The 20,418-nt window shown below is 41.0% G+C and overlaps 1 protein-coding gene across 7 annotated transcripts in view; it reads right to left on the bottom strand.

Annotated features, from left to right (window-relative positions):
* Window positions 1-20,418, bottom strand: part of DIP2C (disco interacting protein 2 homolog C) — a 337,417-nt gene that overhangs the window by 129,280 nt on the left and 187,719 nt on the right. For 4 of the 7 annotated variants that reach the window (XM_068934309.1, XM_068934310.1, XM_068934307.1 and 1 more), the window contains exons 3-4: window positions 19,666-19,833; window positions 10,310-10,420 (exon numbers count right to left, since the gene is read on the bottom strand). In XM_068934309.1, coding sequence (XP_068790410.1) covers window positions 10,310-10,420; window positions 19,666-19,833 — 279 coding nt within the window. The remainder of the gene's footprint in view (window positions 1-10,309; window positions 10,421-19,665; window positions 19,834-20,418) is intronic. The other 3 variants (XM_068934312.1, XM_068934314.1, XM_068934308.1) reach the window with 2 other exon arrangements.

Genomic DNA, 20,418 nt, shown 5'->3' on the forward strand with positions numbered 1-20,418 from the left:
TCTTCCTTTGCTGTAGTATCCAATTCACGTTAACATGATCATATGAATGGGAGCAGGACTTGCCCGAGGACTTTGAGAAGGTTTAGCATCCTTGCTTTTCTTGGGATAGCTCACAAATTTAACTGACTCGCTTACAGAATGGCAAATTATTAAGATCAAGAAGATTGGTGCTCCACACTAATGAGGTTAGAATGGCAAAGGATTCTTAATAAGAGGTTATTTATGTACATTTAATACATATTTATGTATTATTTATATTGCAGTAGAGGATCAGCCCTGAAGTCAGGCATTTAACAAATGAGTAAAAGCAAAAATAAGTCTGTGTCTCAGGGAGGCCACCATCTGGGGTTGTATCAAGGAAAACAGCTGTAAGAACAGGTAAATGGCAGTAGTTTGCAGGTGGTGATAAAAGCAAGGGCAGTCACGCCTTTATATACAAATGGTGCAGTGGAAGAATCATAACAAATTGTAAGGTATTACAGGGAAGCAATTGATACTATGGGAAAACAGCCTCTCAAAGTCCACCAATACTCAATATCAAAGATGGATTTTGGCTGAAAACTCTAGATAAGATGATGCTAAGTATAGTAGTAGTATACAAAGTAATTATAAAGAGGAAAAGTTGGCAATTGCTGCCTTATAGAAAAATAATAGTTGAAAGCATGGAAGTCTCTTTATGAGTTTAATCAGACCTTCATTGTAGCTACCATGGAAACTAAGGATATACTGAGAATTCATTTCCTAATACACGGTCTGTAAATACTCTTACTAGAGATAATTTAGTAGCTACATCTATTGGAAATGCAATCAGGACGTACTCAATGGGGTGAGACACAGTAAATGCGGTATCATCAGAACAGATTAAAATTAGGCTTTGTCTTTTGATTGTCCTAGGCTGACAGTACTGACTGTATTTTCAGGTAGATACTGTATTTTCAGGGCAAGTGATTTCGTAAAAATTGCTGTGTTCATCCAACACGCATGAGTCTTTGCAAAAGCATCTCACCCTGGCAATGTGAAGGTAAGTGAGTCCATATAATAACAGACCTTTGCTGTGGATGATGCTACAATGAAGCAATTTCAGAATACTTCTGCAACATCTCTAGGCATTAGGACAGGAAAACACATAGCCTGAACAGTGTGACACCTAATTTATCTCCAGCTGCAAGCAGGTGTGCTACTAATTCTAAAATATGGTATTCACAACAAACAGTGAATACCCTACTGAATGTGAGAACATCTGCTCTCACAAGCCACCCGCTTATGTGAGGGTTATAGAAGTTACTAACAGAAAGAAACTGTTGCTTACAGAAAAACATTTCAAAAAAACAGCTTAAGCATATAAGTTTCAGTCTTTGGGATATTTACACTTACATATACTGGGCCTCAGGTTTCCCTGGGAACTGGTAACTTAATACACGGATATGCAAGCTAACGTTCTGCTGACCTTTCATGAATTTGGGGCTAAATTTTGTTGACCTGCACGATTCGTGACAACAAAATGTCAGTGCTTTAGAAAACCTAACATCTGTACTCCCACGAACGTGCCACAGAAGAAGGCTTGGCTTCTGCAAGATGCTGCAGCAAACAAATTCCACTGCAGCAGGAGATCTAGCTCTGTGCGCTCTGCAAAAGGCATACCATCCTTTAGCTGCTTTCGAATAACTACAGGGCACCTGCACTATCTGCACTACTGTCCACCTTCTAGTGCACTTATGAAGAAGATAGGAACATTGCATGTTCTCACGCACTTGCAAGCCTTAAATCTAAAGAAGAAAGGTATTGCTAGCATTTCCTGCTTTGGATGACAGTAGTGATATTCTGTAATTCTGGGTGCAATGAAGATAAAAGCTGAACAGACAACTGGGAAAGCTGTAAGGACAGACTGTAAAACGCAGATGTTATACAATGTAAAGAGAGGATACAAAAACTGAAGACTGAACTCTATGACTCTACTGCTAGATTTTCGTTGAAAGGCACAGTTTTGCTTTATTTTGGAGTCTTCAGGTATTATGAACGAGTTGATTTCAAACTGTTTTTCTCTAAACTTTGAGATTTAAAACTATATCAACTCTAATAATAAGCGAAATCAAAAAACATGCAGGCTTCCCACTAATAATTTCCATTCCTCCATATATTTATTATCTCATTTGTAATGCAATCTGGAAGTAAGCTTCATACAGTGACTTCATCTCAGGCCCCCTTATTATGTGATCTGAAGTAAATCAACTTTCTATTTGTTCCTCTCTGGAGATATTTGAGTAATTTTCCTCTAGAGTTCTATAATTATCCTTAAAAATTTTTTCTGCTGGGTCAAAAGCAAGGACATGGCCATATAAATTGCATCTTGCAAAAGTTTTTCTTCAGCCTTTTCTTTGTACTGACTGAGTTGTAGGTTTAAAGTAAATTTGTAAGTAAGCTAAGTCAAATAAGAGTTGAATTTATTCATGAGTGAGTGTGTCTAAAGCCAAGTTAATTAATTCAGATTAACTTTTCCAAGTATCCCTCACTGATGTGAAAGGTTGATAAATCCTTTGTTTTATGATGGACCACCTTAAAACATATATACACTCCTGTCTTGATACTTTGTAAATTCATCACTAGTTTTTCTTGCTCCTTTATTCTCTGGAGTAATGTTACATGATGATAGTTCAATAAAAATAATTCCTCAAGTCTTGACATTCCATCCTTTCTCCTGCCATGCACTGAGACTCTGATATTCTCATAATGTAATTCTTTTTTGTCTGCTTTTTTAATTTCTTCATTCTAAGTTCTGGAAAGATTCCAGAGTGAGATATTGAATGTCTTTTCATAACATATGCAAAATACAAACTAGCAACATATTTTAAAATTACTATGAGGTAAGCTGCAAACGTGCAACATGTCAGCACCCCTTGCTATAGTTTGTAGGCATGCTTACCTCATGGTAATTAAGAACAAATACATGGTAATTCTTGTACCTAGGCAGCCAGAGCAGAGCAGCTCAGCTACCTCTGGTCTGATGCCAGCTCCTGTAGGGCTTGGGTCTACAGGGGATGTTCTTCCATTGCTAGCTCCCTTATTTCAAATGCCCTGAAACCGATCCTGGGATGATTTGTTTTGAAGTTTAATGATTTCATACTCAGTATAAGCTGTTCTATCTTTTCCCTGCTGAACCACAGTGTGGGAAAGGTGGCTCAGGAATTTGAGCCAGGAGAGAATTGTAGTTAGGATGCATTTGTTTTGGCAGTATCTCCAAAACCCTCCTATATTAAGATATCTTTTAAAAGAAGGGCTGAGTGAGCTTGGAAAATGAACTGTTCTCCCAAGCAGTGGAATCCCCTGGGCAGTGGTTGGCAGCCCTCCAAGAATGGTGCACCAGACTCAATTTTTCTTTCTTATCTTCCAAAGGGTAAACTTGAGGGAAGAAATTCATCAAGAGTCAGTGAGAGATGGGAGATACTCCTTCTGGAAGTCAAGGTACCAACAGCCATCTTACCAGCAGTGTCTTCCCTCTGTGCTATCAGCTGAGGGATGCTGTCTCTCACATATGGTCTTTCTTAAAATACCCTAGGTTCTCAGCTCCCAGCCCTATGCTCATTCACTGTGTTCCTTTTAAAATGTGTCCACGTGGTGCCTGCAGCACGTGTATTCTCATTTGTTGCTCTTTGCTCTAGGTTAATGGCTCTTAACCAATGAAGGAGGCCTCAGAAACGAGGTGCAAAGATATTGCAAGCAAGATGCAGAGCCAGTAAGTTCTGCGAACCTTTGTGGAGAGTGGAAAAGGCAATGACAGCCGTTCTGGGGATAAAGAGCAGCAAAACGGGATCTACAGGCTGTGCCAAGTGAAAACATTTTTTTCATGGGAGCCTGAGCTGCAAGCGAGCTGGGTGTGCCTAAACCCTGAGACATAGCGAGGCAGCGCAGTTTCACTTACGCTGCAGCTTCCCACATCATTGTGACATCTGGAAAATTCAGTTTTCAGAGCTCACTGCTCATATTTTCTTTAAGTGTTATGTTTCCTTCAGGCAATGCAGAATACTGGTCACCTTCAAGGCCTCTTGGAGACCCCATGAGAAACAAGGGATTCAATAAACTTGGCCCAAGCCCTATGCTGCCCATCAGATGAGAACTGTATAGCAGAAATTACAGCGCCAAGAGGCACTATCTCATTCCTAATACATGCATGTGCATTTGAACACATTATTGTCTGTCATTTAACGATGAATTTTTCAGTTTGTTTATTTTTATCAGGGTATGCTTTTGTGTACTTAATTCTTTTTTTTTTTTTTTTTTTTGTACTGACAAGCAGCAATTAGGCTGTGGAAACTGTAAAAGAGAGGTTCTGGCACGTGAGAAGTTGCTCCAGTTTTCAGTATTGGGAAGGAGAACTGAGGCTTATTTTGTTCTGCCATAATCTAAAGGCCACAGGGGTCTCCCTTTGGGAAAGCAGGGTTTGTGAGGACCTGGCTTTTCATTTCTCCAAGTGCTGAACACCCTTCTGAGGGTGCATATCACACCTGCTCTCTGGAGATGAGTTAAAATAGGTGCTGAAGGTCTCTGAAAGAGAATTAATCTCTAAACTCTGGAGGCGACAACTGGTTAAGAAACACAGATCTGAAGGGGTTTCACTGCGATCAAGAACAAGTTTTCTGATTCAGAGGATTGGCCCAGATGATTACCCATGGGGTATTTCGGGATGCACTGCCACGGCAGCAGATGCTGCTGTACTGTGCTATAGCCTTTACGTGGCAGTAGAGCTCAGCTCTACTTCAGACAACCAGAGCAGAAAACCACAGACCCTGGGTCCAACTCAAGTAGCAGCAGTATTAATTCAGGGCTCCACTGTGGATAGGTCACAGATCACCGTTTTAAGCACCAAATCAGTAAGATTGTTCTGCCAAAAGCAGGACAGCCTGTACTATGGTATTTTAAATAATGGTGGGAGAAGCTTCTAGTCGTTCTAGGAGGGATTTCAATGTTAGCCGGTGCAGAACTGAACTAACGCTAGTAAACTGAGAAATAAACAGTCTGCAGTGACTGTAAAGAAGGCATGTAGAACAACACCCTCCATAAAACCCAATAGTTTACTAAGTTAATATAGTTCAGTTAGACAACATGGGACCATGAAGGTTAAGCCATTCAGGTTACCTACCTGTTTACTCCACTATGTCATTCCTACCTGTTGTTCTAATCTCAGCACAACATACCAGAGCCATGGATTTACAGCTTCCAAAAGTAGCTGTAGCAATGAAGCTGTATCTCCAGCTGTGGCTACATCGACATGACCATTACTAACTTTGTACTCAAATCTGTGCTTGATTTTACAGCGTCACGTAACCTGAGCCAGATGGAGCCGCATGCCTATGTCTGCACACAGAGGCAGTACTCGAGTGCAAACCAGTTTTCTCTGCAACTGAGTTTTCTTGCCTGAAAAGCCACAGGCCTGAAAAGCCTCCTGGCAGAAGCCAGTGATCCAACCTACACAAACATTTGGCTTCAGTGTCAGCTTGAGCCCCCAGATAATGTTATAGTACAGGCACAGGCTGCTAAGAGAAGATCATTGCCACGACTGACATTTGGCAAACCTTTTCCAGTACTGTGTCTGATTCAGAGAATTTTTACACTTTGTAGTAAACAAACTAAAAGTCCTTTTGAATTAACTACTGCTCATTAACATTAGCTAAACTAGCTGCTAAATTGGTGCAAGGTAGATAATGCAGCTCAGCTCTGCACTAATTCAGTTACCACATTTACAGCATTTACCTGTTTCTTACGACATCTGAGAAATCATCAAAGAAATTAGCATTCTGGAACGTTATGATTTTGGTTTCACTCCCTGTATAAAAAGAAGCAGCTAGGAAATTTTTCCAGTTTTAAAGAATTAGCCTAAATTCCCAGTGTAGGCTGAATTCTAAAACCAAACTATCTTAAATATGCAAAATATACTATAAAAATTTAGGGAAAAAATTACCTTCCATAAACTCAGAGTCAGTTTTATTTAGAAGATAAAAATCCTGAAAATCCGGTTTTCAAAATTATAGTGCTGAAAAACTCTCTTACAACATTAATGAAATTATAATAATAAAAAAGACTGCAGTGAGAAAATAGGTAGGGATTTAAAATGTCACAGTCTGACATTTTCCATAACAAAAGAGCAAAAGTTGAAGGTGATAATAGTGGCAGCAATGATTTTGAGTCTCCAAAGAGAGTTCATTAAACAATCTCTGCTGACATCTAAATTTATGTAAAAAGCAAAGGCATGGAAGGAGAGTTGGACGACTCTCAGGATGTTAAGCTTCCAATTAGGAAAACCTTACAAAGGAGAGGCAGAACAGGACTTTGATCTGATCAGAGTTGGAGTAGAGGATTTGTTTTCAATGTTAATTGAAATAAATTGTGCAAAAACTAAGGAAGGGAAATGTTTTCCTAGAAGTGAATTACTTATTGGTTAAAGACTGCATATTCATTTTGTTTTGGGCCTTTTCCAAGAAGATATGCCAAATATGATAACAAGCACTGAAACTGGGTAACAACTAGGATTTAATAATTGTATTATGATCAGAGCAGAGATGCTGAAGTCTTAAGCACAGCAGAACAGCAAGCTAAACAAAAGCTTCCAACTGCAGCAAATCTGAAACTGAAGACAAGATAACCAAGAAGAAATCTGACTTAAAATTTCCTAACCTGCAGTAAAAGAGAGTATGACTTACGAGATCGAGACAGAAATGGACTTCTGATCTCACAGGAGCAATATATAGAAGGGGAAAATGTAATTTGGAATAGGAACATTGCAATGTATCTTAGTAAAGCTCCTAAAAATGAAATCTAAAGAAAATGATTTATTTGATAAACTTTCAAAATTGAAGTGCAAGTTTACATTTACTTCTGCAGACGTTTGCTATGTATAGTTTTTGTTTGAGTGAACAAAGACTTGCTAGCTGTTCAAACCAATTTGTTGGAGAGCTCGGGGGCTTATTTTGCTGAGGTGTCACGTTATACAGCAATCAATGTAGGAATTCAAAGCCCTGCCATAAGCCCCAACAACACTGTCAAGCTTTCCAGTTTTAACACCAAGGATGTTTTCAGACCAGCAAAGGAGATCAAAATTTACAGCATAATCCTGACTCTCCTAAGATTAGACTCCTTCACTAACAACAAGCAACTCTTTGCTCTCAATTTCATATTCTTCCTCTCATCAACACAGTCTGTGCGGTTATTATTTATGTATATTACTACATCACTTAGCCCTACTCCTAAGCCAGGACTGCATGTGCTATTCATGGAACATATGCAGAATAAGATTTTAAATTTCCTAAGCCAGGGATTGTTTGAATAAAGACAATAAATGGATACACATATACAAAGGAAGGCCTTTTGCACACCTGCAAGCACACACACAACAATGAGACAAAACCAATCAGCATGGTAAACTCTAGTGTCGGCGCGTTAGCTACAGTGCAGAAGGGCTTGTAGTCATCAAAGCAAAAGAGAGCTGGAAGGCACGAGGTAAAAAGGGGTAATGGCTTAGTTTGAAGAGCTGTACCCAAGTGTATGTTTCTGAACACATGTAGAAACTGAGGTGCTGTTCCAAAAGGGAAGGAATAGTAGGGGAAGGCTCATAAGGACGGGTTAGTAGGAGGCAGAATTCAGCAGTTTGACAGTGATTGATAGATCATACATAACACAGGCAGGCAATCTTTCAGTTCTTCCCCTCTAGTCTGCTTCCCTAAGAAGAACTAATTAAATTATTTTCTCATGCCTTCCTTTTAAGGTAGCAAGCAGCAACTGAAACCAAGAAGAAGCAACAGCTATGAGAGCACTCCTGGGGCATCAGAAGAGACATACAGGGAAGTTGTGCATGATGTCTCCTTTCCCTCATCCCCAAACCGACTCAAAATCTGAAGTTTACAAATGGCAAGCATAGCTGCAGGAGACCACTTTCAATGCACAGTTAAGTGTTCTTAACAGAACTACTTGCAAGAGTCAGGGCTTGGGGTTGTGAGGATCACGGGTTGCACACCCATGAGCAAGACAATTCCAAGAATAATATTTGTACCTATTTAAAAACAGTGGGTAGAAATCAGACAATTTTTAGTGTAATGTGGGAGCAGCTTATAGAAGTTTGTATGTCAAGGAATTATTATGCAGATCACATGGCCACTATTCAAAGAAAAATCTGGCAGCATCTACTGTATGAATTTGAGGTTTTGGAGGGGAGAAAGGAGTTTTCAGATTTATCAGAATGGCCTGGACATACATTAACTTTCTTTGCCAACATTTATTGTTTCATTTTCCTTTAAATAGGACTGGCAAGCTCTTTGACTAATGGAATGACACAGTGATATGTTGCAAAAGGTTTAGTAAGGAGTTCTCTACAGTGTTTTCCACTTGTGTCAGCACAATGCATCTGTCTGTTCCAGCAAGATGCGTCTCTCTCCTCCAACACAACCCAGAAGTTCCACAGTCGGCTCCTCCACATCCCCCCACAACCATCAGGCTCTGGCTCATAACTCCCCGCTTGCAAGGGTCCTCTGTCACAGTGCTTCATGGGCGCTGTTCCCCGCAGCTGCCTTACCCGGCAGCTGCGAGAGAGGCTGTGGCAGACAAACCAGCCTCTGGTCATCATTTGAGAAGGGAGCTCATACTGTAACACTCCTTGTATACACCTTCAAAGGAGGAAAGAAGTTTCAGAACCTCAATTTTCTTTTGCTTATAAACCAGTCACTTCCTTCCTTTTGTTTTATCTGGGACAACATCATGAGGAGGCTTGGATCTCGTTCATCTGAAAATGAGATTTGACCCTTTTGTTCAGCTCTAAAATTAATTTTATCTTCTCTTTATCAGTGCTTCTATTTAGGGCATAGTCATGCTCCCAACTTGCTATAGTTCCAATTAAATATTTTTCTTCCGGTATTTGCCAAATTAGAATCAGTATGACAAAATTCAGTGGTGTTCACAGAATCACAGAACAGTTGAGTTTGGAAAGGATCTCTGGCCTTCTTTGCCATTCCAGGGCCTTTTCTGCAAAGCTGCGTTCCAGCTGGTCAGGCCCCAACCCGGCACAAGAACATGGGGTTATTTCTCTGCAGGTGCAGGACTCTGTAATTCCCTTTGCTGAACTTCATGAGGTTCCTCTTTGCCCGTTTCTCCAGCTTGTTGAGGTCTCTCTGAATGGCAGCACAACCATCTCGTGCATCAGTCACTCCTTCCAGTTTGCTATCATCTGCAAACTTGCTGAGGGTGCACTCTATCCCAGTTTCCAGGTCATTAATGAAGATGTTAATATTGGACCCAGTATCGACCTCTGGGGTACACCAGTAGTGACTGGTGTCCAGCTGAACTTTGGGCAGCTGATCACAACCCTCTGAGCCCAGCAGTTCAGTGAGGTTTCAGTCGACCTCATTATGCATTTATCTAGCCCATATTCAATGATTTGTCAATAAGAATGTTATGGATGACAGTGCCCAAAGCCTTACTAAAATCAACATATATGTCTCCCCTCATGCTCCAAGCCAGTTATCTCATCATGGAAGACTATCATCTGGTTGGTCAAGCACAACTTCCCCTTCATAAATCCATGCAAACTACTCTCAATCACTTTCTTGTCCTTCATCTGTTTCAAAATGGCTTTCAAGATTATTTGCTCCATGATCTTCCCTGCAATCAAGATGTAGTTCCTTTGATCCCCGTCTTTGCTCTTCTTGAAGATAGGAGTGTCATTTGCTTTCTTCCAGTCCTCCGGAACCTCCCCCGGTCCCCATGACCTTTTGAAGATAATCCAGAGTGCTCTCTCAATGACACTGGCCAACTTCCTCAGCTCTCGTGGGTGCATCTTGTCAGGTCCTGTGGACTTGTGCATTTCTAGTTTGTTTAAATGCTCCTTTACCTGATCCTCCTCCACTCACGGTAAGTCTTCCTTGCTCCAGATTTCCCCTTGGTCTCAAAGACTTAGGATTCCTGAAGGCAAGTCTTACCAGTAAAGACAGAGGCAAAGAAGGCATTGAGTACCTCAGTTTTTTGTGTCCTTTGTCACCAGGTCCCTTGCTCCATTCAGCAGCAGATCTGCATTTTCCCTAGCCTTCCTTTGCGACTGATGTGTTTATAGAAGCCCTTCTTGTTGCCCTTCACATCTCTCACCAGATTCAACTCCAATTGGCTTTGGCTTTGGTAATGATGCCCCTGCATGCTTGGACAGTGTCTCTATATTCCTATAATGGATCTTTCCCACATGCAATTATTAGAAGAGTATAAACAAAATTGTACTAAAAAGGAAAGAATAAAACCAGCCACTTCTCATTCTACTTCTGTGGCCGTCAGTTCTACTCACCCGATCTATAGCGCTCATCCCGTGACCCTGAGGACCTTCGACGGTGATATCGAGAGGAAGAGGACGGAGTAACAGGAGTTCGACGTTCTTGTGGTAGTGCCTGGTCCACCCCTGTATTAATAAAAAAAAAAAGTAAAAAAAAGAAACTAATTCTGATTTGATTCCAGAAACTTCTCAGTCAGGAGGAGCCCAGTATGCACTAGAAGTAGAAAGTGAATGTTCAATTGCTAAACCTCGTAATTTCAATTGACTAAATAGTACTTTCCTCTGGTCAGCTCTACTGGTGCAGTTATATGCCTGGCTTTGCCTAAGACACCTTCTTTCCAGGATCATATACACCATAACAAGAGCATACAACCTGCAATTTTGATGTTTTTTTTCATACAGCTGACTGTTCAAGAAGTAGTATTCAGGAAATATTTTAATGTGCTAATAAATGGAATACTGTTGCACTGGATCTTCAGGCTTTCCTGGCAATTGATTAAAAACAATTCCTAAGAAGACTTAGCTAGTTTGCATTATATATGTGTCTACAAAATCTCATGCAGTTTGATGATACCAGTTGAGGAAAACACAATATTAAGCTACAAAAATTAGATACTCTGAGGGAAGGGAACTATATAATATCTATTAGCATCTTCAGTTATCAAGGGCCAGAAAGTAAACAACAGCTGCACCACCAAAGTCTGAGAGTAATCTACTACAGCAAAATAATGTAAATATCTCAGCTTTATAATATGTACCTGCAGCATCTCTGTATGCCAGGCCTAGACATCCATTATTTAAGATTCAAACATCCTCTTTTTAATCTTGTCTTCATCCCTTTGTCTTGCATGTTTTTTTTTAAGAGATTTTCTTGAAGGCAGCTTCAAAGATACTAGTAGTATGACAGCAGCGTTGTATATACACACTTCTAGAAACCAGCGTTACTTCCCAACTTCCGGAGAACAGTAAAGTGAAAAACTTAAGCAGGAAAATTTGAACAGACAATGGGAGAAGGCGGCAAACCTGAATCAGTAATATTTAGTGGCAAAACACATTACTTCGTTCTTTTCCATAGATTAACCTGAGTAAGCAAGCCCAGAAGTACTGCATTTAACTTAGATCTAATAAAACACAGAGGCACTGTGATTCATAGGGACAGAGTAACAGAAGTGTCTAAATAAATTGTGTTATTTTTTATTATTTTCTGGCTTTAAAAAATAATTACAAACTTTGGGTAACTGCAGGGACAGAAGCAAAACAGGCCTCTTGCACTTAGGATGGACAGACAGTAGAAAAGTTTTAATGAAATTATTTAACTACATGATTAATAATTAATTTAATATTCAAATGACTGACTAATAAATTAAAACTGGATTCAACAAAACAATGCCTGGAAATGTGTTCATATTTTTCTACTTGAGCACAATATAAAAAAACTTTCCATTACTATTTCCAAACTATTCAATGCCTTCTTATTGGGAAGGGGTAACAGTTTGCTTTTGGGAAAATAAGAATTTTTGTGTGAAATACAGAACAACAAAAAATGCAGCGCTGATTCTCAATGAGTACTAGTTATGTTTCAAAGGACTCTTTAAAAATGATGATCATCTTTTTAAAAGTTAGCATTGTACGTTTATTCCTTTGTGATGCAGAAACAGAACTCAGAATACAGCTTCTCCCTCTTAAATCTTTGCAGTATCAGAAATGCCACTTCTGTTTCGATTTTGAGGGGAAGTGTCTGGTTGGCTAGAAATATAAAAGACTAAGAGTGAATCCTTAGCTTTTCCTATAGCCAGATTGCAATTAGTAATTCATATTCTTAATTCAAATAAAATGTCTTCATTTAACTGCTCTATCTCCACATCGTACTACTATGTAATTTCACTTGCTCTCTAGCTTTTATATTCTTTTAGTCAGGCAAACTTAACTTCTGAAGTATCAAAATAAAAGAAGAAATCTTTTCTCCTCATTTGTATACTTAGTGTTTTTCCTTTCCTTATTGGGTTACCCTGAGAACCAGCAATGCACAATTAAAACAAAATTAATTTTGATCAAACTTTCAAAAGATTAAAGCCCTGTTTCAGGATTCTAACCTCCAGTATACATCCCTCAATCACTAGCTGTTTTGTTAGTCTTACTGTACAGTAATCAAATACCTCCTGGGAATTACATTCTTTTTTTAAATCCTAAAAAACAAACATAAAAAGCACCCCAAATTGTTCTTGTGTCACAGAGTTCTTGTGAGTAAAGCGGTGCCACAACAAATTACTTGTGTAGGGTGATGGCATATGGAGAAGGACAAGCAAAAATAAGTTAGGTGTTGCTACTGAAGTGCAACAATATGATTATAAAGAAAGAAAGGAATTAAATGCACCCTTCCAACACCAAAACCACGTGCAATAGGTTTTATAAACATTGAGGAGGAATTAAATTCTCTATGAGGAAAACCATCAGCTACAAAGAGGTAAAGATGTGCTGTAGGAGGGAAAGCTTTTGGGTGGACCTGAAAGCCACTGCACAAAATTCATGCCAGCCCACGGCTATAAGACCCCCCAGCAGTCTCCATCTCTTGCTCTGCAGCAGCACACAGTGAATAAAGCCCTTTTCCAAGGCCCCAGGCAGCCAGTGCATAGGAGGCAGCCTCAAAGGGCGACCCTGCTGTTGCAGACCAGGGCACGACGTCCAACTGGCCAGGTAATAACATGGTCACTGTCACTTTGGAAAAGTATAAAAGGCTCTTCCCTCCTCCAGTCCATCACAGCAATTTAACTGCAGCTTGTTCTTACTACAGATACAGAAATTTCTCATCTAATCTTAAAAATCAGTCATTTTAACTAATTTTTCTCCCTCCTATGTTGTATTTGGTTTTATTTAAAATAAGTTTCTTCTGATACAATGCAGTAATATGCAGTTTCTTTTTACAGTAAGTAAAGGGACAGCCCCAACTTCCTACACTACATTCGAGGCCGCAGCGAAGTAAACGAGAGCATCAAATTATCTTCTTCTTTTATGAGCTCGGGAGATCATTTGATGGGTTTGCTTCCCATTTTCCCATAAATATGATAACAGGGAATAACCCCCCCACCCAAACACAGAGCAGCACACGTGAACGTGGCTCTGTGATAGCACCGATCCACACAGGGAAGTCAGTGCTGCCGTATAATACAGAGCAGAAACTACACCAACGATCCGTGCAGAGCCCTCTCGCAGTGCTAAGACCCTTTGCGTGAGAAAACACAAAGCGTATCCTCACTTTGGAGATGCAGTAAGAGCCTCACGATGGTTCCTTCCTAAAAGGGCTGGAGTACGAAGCAGCCTGCTCAGCCTGCAGTCGCCTTGGCTTTCCAAGCACTGGCCCCCCGCGCAGCAAAGCTCATGGCACACAGCCCTCACATCCCGCCGGCTGACATTGCCGAGCGAGGGGCAGGAGCGGAAGCCACACAGAATAACGACTGCCGGGACAGCAGTGAAGTGCTGCAATAAACAGCAAAGCGGCGTTAACAGCAGAACTGTTCGCCTCCATGAAGGCTCTAGCAACATCATGCGGTAACAAGCAGCTTTTTTGCGCTTGTACTTCTGAATATAACTAAGCGCTCAAATTTGATAGCTTTCACAGCCAACACACCGGGTCCGTGATTAAGTGCTAATGCTTGTTCAAGTGCAGCTTCACTGAAATGTATTTGTGAAAGAGTGGAAGTGGTGCCATAACAGGCTTAGAGAATTGAGACCTGGATCAATTCCTAAATTTAAAGAGGCAGAAGAGCAATAAATGGCTTTCATAAAAGAAAACTGTCACCGTCACTCCTGTGCCCTGGAGACAGGCACAACTATAGTCACTCTCAAACTAGCATCCCTCTTAACAATGCAACAGTTCACCCCAGTCTTGCATCTAAAGTAGAAGGTATTATGAGCACCTATGACTTGTTACCAGTCATGAAGAATTTTAGCAAAATATGTATTAGAAACACATACTTGGACCACAGATATTTGATATAAAAGGATGAGAAATCAGTGCATTATGCTTATCACATTACACTTAAGATGCAGCTGATGCACTAGAGCACGCAGCCAGGCTCTTAACAAAAGTATCAGTTCTTTTATGTAACGCAGCTAATGTGGGATTCAGCTAGCAGATTAAGACACCTATATTTAGATGTTTACAAGAAGGTGTTAAGCTAAGCCTCCATTACGAACAATGGAAACCTAGGCCAGCATTCAGTAGTCTGAATAGAGGAGGCCAATGTCCTTTTAGATGCTGCGGTGTATGATACCTAGCTTGACCAGAAGGGCACGCGTCCCCTTTAAGTCCTGCTTCCCACGTGCCCACTGCGTGCAGATGTCTCTAACGCCTTAGGAAATGCTGAAGAGTATTAGATGCCTATGTTCGGGCAACTAAGTGAGCCCAGTAAAGCCTGGAGAGCTAGGCAGGTGGCCGGTGGAGATGCCTACCTTGGAATAAGCTAAAAAGCTCTCTAGGTTTCATCGACTGAAGTAACTGTGTCTCTTCAGATGGAATTGGAAGTTTAAATACCAAGTTCAGAGGTAGACAGCTTAATATATGTATAACAATATAGAAATCTTAATCTGCAAGCTGGATTATATCTTTACTGTATCGATCTACAAATTGAAGAGCCACAGGAAAGCTATTTAAGCAATGCACTGCAGGTTGGCTAGTTGCATTTTTAAGTGCATGGAAGACACAAAACTGTCGGCTGGAAGCAGGCTTCACCTCCTTCCTTCCTTTTTTCCCCTTCACCTCTTTGTTCCTCCCTTCCAGTCTTTATTGCTTTTTTCTACAGTTAAATTGTAGTGCTAAGTGTAGATAATGTGGCAATAGCTGCATTGCCCTCTCCAACAGAGGACAATTGTTTCCTTAATGACAGCTGACAAGTTGCTTTGATGTATCTATTATTCCTATGACTGTGTCGAAATTTTGAATCTAAAAACGTTTAAAAGCTGAAATGTCTAATCGACAAGAAATAGAAGGCATTCTTAGACAGAGGCTATATTTATTATTCTAAAACTAATCTACAGTGTAGGACTCCAGAGGATATAGCTACAGGACAAACCTAGCAGCTCCGGGGCTGGTGGGAGGAAAGGCAAGTAGTGTTTGCGGTGCAGTTTAAAAAATAGTATTTACATTCAATTCAAATTATTTCCTGAGCTTCTATGCAATGACTGCCCGTTCTGCTTTAAAAGCGAAGCTGAGTGATGAAAACACTATCCAAATTAAAATCTTGACCTTGCTTTTCAGCATTGCAAGCGTTAAGCCTTCAGTTCAAGCTTAGTATAGCTAATGTGGGATTCTTTTCTTCTTCCCCCTACATCAGTCTCGGTGGACCTCACACCACTGCTGCAGTTCACATGCCACCTTTGATTTCAATCTTCTCCAGACTGGCCTACAGCTTCAGCGTAAGATTTGAAGATTCTTAGTGGAAAGCATGTAGAAAAAGACTACCTATCCACACAGCTAACACGTTTACCAATGCACTCGTCGACTCACACTGCAAGTAGCGTAACATCCTCCTTTCAGCCTTCAACAAATCTAATTTGCCTCAGACCTGTACATTCATTGTGGTAAATTCTAGTAGTTTCTCATTATAAGAGTGTTGCCCAGCTCTTCACAGGCCTCCACTGGCTCTTTCTCCTCTGTTACATCATCCACGAACTTTTTAAAAGCCATTTCAAAGCCCTCAGTGCTGTATTTCCTTTCTACCCATCAGTGCTCACCTCTGACTAATCGATCTTCTCTCACCTGTTTGTCAGATTTTTAGACCTTCATGTTTACTCCTATTTGCTTATGTTTCAGACACACTCTCCATGAGCATCAACAAGATATTTCACTGAAGTTCTCCTTCAAATTCCTTAAAAAAAAGCCTCTGACTCTGTGTGTACCAAAAAAACTACCCCAAAACAAACATCATGCTGAGTGCTGAAACCAACGCTCATATTACTAAGTGGTGCACTGACTGATTTCATCGCGTTCTCATTTCTTCCCTTCCACCCATTTTTTGTCTTATAATTATACTCTAAAGTCTTTGAATGAAAATACCTTTTGCTCTGCATTTGAAGAAGGTTTGATGTTACGAGGTCTTACTGCAAGACAGGAAACAGAGGCGACATCATAAAATGAAGAATGCTTAAAATAATAAATGAGCTCTCAATCAGCATGGCAAAAGCAAAGCAGTAGCCCAGCTGTCTCAGTGATGGCTCCAAGCAGTAATTTTCTGATGCTTTCAGAACTTCCCTTTGTCACCAAACTAGGCTCTGTAAGGCATCCAAACCATTCGAACCAAAAACACTTTTTACAAACAAGACTTGCTAAACACTCATCTGTGTGCCACAGTCTCATCTGTAAAAACTTGCCATGATGTTTTCAAAAACGCATCCATGAGCTGTGCAATGCATATGCCTTTCAGTGAGACCCATATTCTTAATTTACAGGTATGCTTTGAAATACGTCGTCATGGTTATCACTTGCTAAGACCTTGGGAATTAGGAAGGCAGATGTTTTAGGAATACTAGTTATTATTGATAGAGTGAATATGTGAGTTTTATTTCAATTCCAGAATCAAGTTGTGTTTAAACATTTCCTTGCATTCTTTGCAATTCAAATAATGTTTTATTAGTCTGTGGAAGGGAAAATGAAATTATAATTGACATGTTTACTCTCCCGGCCCAAAGGGCTAGCAGCAGTAAGAGTCAAAAGCAAATGTATGCACACATACTATGCACACATTTATAGATATATAAAAATATATATTTTTCATGTTAATAATAGAGGATCTAGAAATTGCTTCCTTTAATTCTACAGCAAATTACTTCATTATAAGGTAAGGGAATCTTCCGTGGCAATCTACTAATAATCTTCACTGCTCTACATAGCTTGACATTTCCTCCCCTCCCTAGCGCTGCTGCGGCTCAAGCCATGGGAGATGCAGCCTTCTGTCTTGAGACCTGTGAAAGGAGGAGCGGGTGCCTTTTAAACACTGCATCTCACAGGTTTATTAGCCATAATAAATAAAGCACTGGTGACTGGTCTGCATGGTTACACTACAAATAGAGCTACACTGGTGGTACCAGTGACGGGAAATTACAGAAAGTAATCTCGTGTAGACACAGCACTTGATTAAGGGAGAAGGAACCATCCATGTCTAAACTGTTAGAAGCAAAGCTTAATTGATAACAACATCATCTCTCTGTTCTGTGAATAAATAATCAAATTTCCTGCAAAATGCTGGAAGCAAATTGGGCAAAAACACAGCTTGTGAGGGATACAGGTAATTTAGTTATTTTTCTTCCAGGGAGGGCTGCTCTTAATAGCACACATCCAGCTGTCCACATGTTATCTTATCCAGAACTGACTGATTGATCTAATCAAGAAAATCTTCAGAAAATTATTCTGAAATAAATGCCGGTTTAAGTGGTTATTCTTTCAGCTATCGGCTGTCAGGAGTCCTCCTCTACAGAGGCAGTAAGAGAAAGAAAGGTCACAGTACAAGACAGATTGGGATGCATATGCAGACATAAAGGTCCAGATTCACGATTATTTTCAGATGTCTGACATCTGAACTTGTTAAGAAAGGAAAAATTACTTTGTGCCCGGAACACCTCCACCTACAAACTGACATCCTGGTGAAAGTGCGTTGAGGAAACAAAACTGTAATTCTGTCTCCCTAAGTTAAAGCAGGTGGGAATTTAACAGAAAAGACAAAGGGGGCTCCCCTATCCCTTCTCCCATTAACACTACCAAATACAGCGTATCTGTTCCCGGTTTCTGGATGTTAGACAGCCCGGCTGGAAGACTATAAATGTCCTTTGCTTCTGTGCCATCTGTGCAGCATCTGGATGTGTCAGCCCTAGTGTGCAGGCACTGCAAAGTCGACTTGCAGATGTGCAGTGGATCCAGCAAGTCCTCCATGTTCAGCTTGTTCAGCCAGATTCATGCACGTTTGCTGCATGGCACGTGACAATATTGCTCTCTGGGATTTTCCTGCCAAAAACAGGGAGCCTAACAGTGAACTCCCACACCACCTGACAGAGCTACAGCCACAAGGCTGCACAGTTCCCCTCTTTGGATTAGGGACATATCCCTTCCTGAAAAGTAACAGCTACCCTTTTTCTAAAATGATAGCATCCCAAGAAACGCAATAAAGACCTCTGGTATATATCAATGCATGAATGTGTTTATACACATGTATATACTCAGTCCTTCCACTGCCTACATTTAGCACTTAAATGGTTTTATATCATTAATTCTGCTAATCCTGAAATTTCCATTTAAATTTAGTCATTCTCATTTTACAAAAAGGATAACAGGGGCAGGAAAGGTTACTCGCATCAGACAGAGGGAACCTTAGAACAGCCCCATATTAAGAGGAGAAGGACAAACAACATAGTGCAGAGTCTGATATGGATTCCCTCTATATTTAATACCAAATATGTTTGAAAATGAGATTGGATGGGTGCGTCAGGGGCGGGAGGTATCATACTTTTACAGGTATATTTTGTAGTGACAGAACTGCAAATCTTATCTTCTATCCAGCCATCTCTTACACCGCCTCTGGACCGCCTGGTGGGAGTGTGCTCAAGCACACAGGCAAGGGAGTGACATCCTCTGTGCACCCACATGGCTGGCAAGAGAAAACCTGTCGTCTGGAAGGGGTCTATAAATCCTTGCTACAAACCCAGGGAGCAGGAACAGGCTGTCTGCCTGCCATCAGCCACAGGACACCCCCAGAAGGCATGATGGATGTCCACTGAAGGGCTCTGCTGCATAGGCATGGCTGGGGTCATGCCCCACTTGTCCACATTGCAGACAAGCGTCACTGCAGAAAGTCCTTCCACCAGTCTGCTCCTACAGCCTAATGCCTGTTCCTAGAAGTGGGTCTTTGAAATGGTTTGGGTAAGAGCCGAGTTCAGGAAGAGTTCTCTACTTGTACGAGTGTGGAATTAGGGGTCCTTAGATTTTTACAGCTTCCGCATGATTCTGATGGTCTCCATGCTGGGACCTGTCCAGAGGTCTGTGACAAGTTGGTGCCAAAAAGGCAACCAGAAACACATGCCTTCCTGTGTCTTGCCAACTTATTTTGTGAAACGTCCTCCGAAGTATTGGTGCGATGGAAGCTAGATACACGTTAACATGTTCACATCTTATACTGAGACAGATTATTCCTCTCTGCCTCCCATCGCTTCAGCCTTAGGCAAACAGAGGTTGATAACGGCCTTCTAGGTGTTGTCCTTCAGTTCTCCTACATTTTCACTGGCAGTTCCTAAACTAGTCTATTGATGTAGGCATCTACCAGAGGCTTTCAGATGAGGCACAGGTACAGACAGATATGGACTGGAAAAGATACATTCATCGTGCTCACCAAAGCGAAAATAAAAGAGAGGCCGGTTTCCTGCTGTGCTGGCTGCTCGCTCTCTAGCGGCCGCTTCCCGGATGTCACAGACACCAATGTTGGCAGTGCGGAGCATTCTTCTTGCAGCTCCTTCACTGTGTTGCAGTCTACACCGTACCGCGGCAGCTCCATTCGCTGCTGTAACAAGTTGAAAAAAACTAATTAATTCATGTTTAGTTTTTTTACATTTGTTACAGCAACGAATGGAGCGGCTGCCCCCATGCAGTACAGCACACACGCACACGCACGCACAGACACTACAGGACACTCACGGAGCCAATGAGGGCCGATGGTCCACTCTGCCAACATTGGCGTTAGTAATGTTAGCAAAGGCGCAGTGAGAGGACTGGATGTGGAAACAGTGGGGAACTGCCCTTGGATTTACTTTCAGTTTGGTGAACGCAGCCACAGAGTGCAAATCCCAGCCCTTCCCCAATGCCTTCAACCCCAGCAAAGGTGCCATGCCCATTTCCTCACCATTTTAAAAATATTTCTAAAACATCGCTTCCCTTTTAATAGCAAGACCTAATACCAAAGCTTATAAATTATTGCAGTTCCCCATCAGAACTGATTACAACAAACAAATGAGTGACTGATTCGGTAATTTTGCAATTGTTCAGAGATATTAACAGAGGCTTACAAAAGGCAGCATCTGTTTCATTATCCTACTCCCTCTTGGAAAGGATTCATCTCCCCCTTCCTAGTGAGCACGGACCTCAAGCC

The sequence above is a fragment of the Struthio camelus genome, chromosome 2 (assembly GCF_040807025.1).
Source record: "Struthio camelus isolate bStrCam1 chromosome 2, bStrCam1.hap1, whole genome shotgun sequence".
In the NCBI taxonomy this organism is placed as follows: Eukaryota; Metazoa; Chordata; class Aves; order Struthioniformes; family Struthionidae; genus Struthio; species Struthio camelus.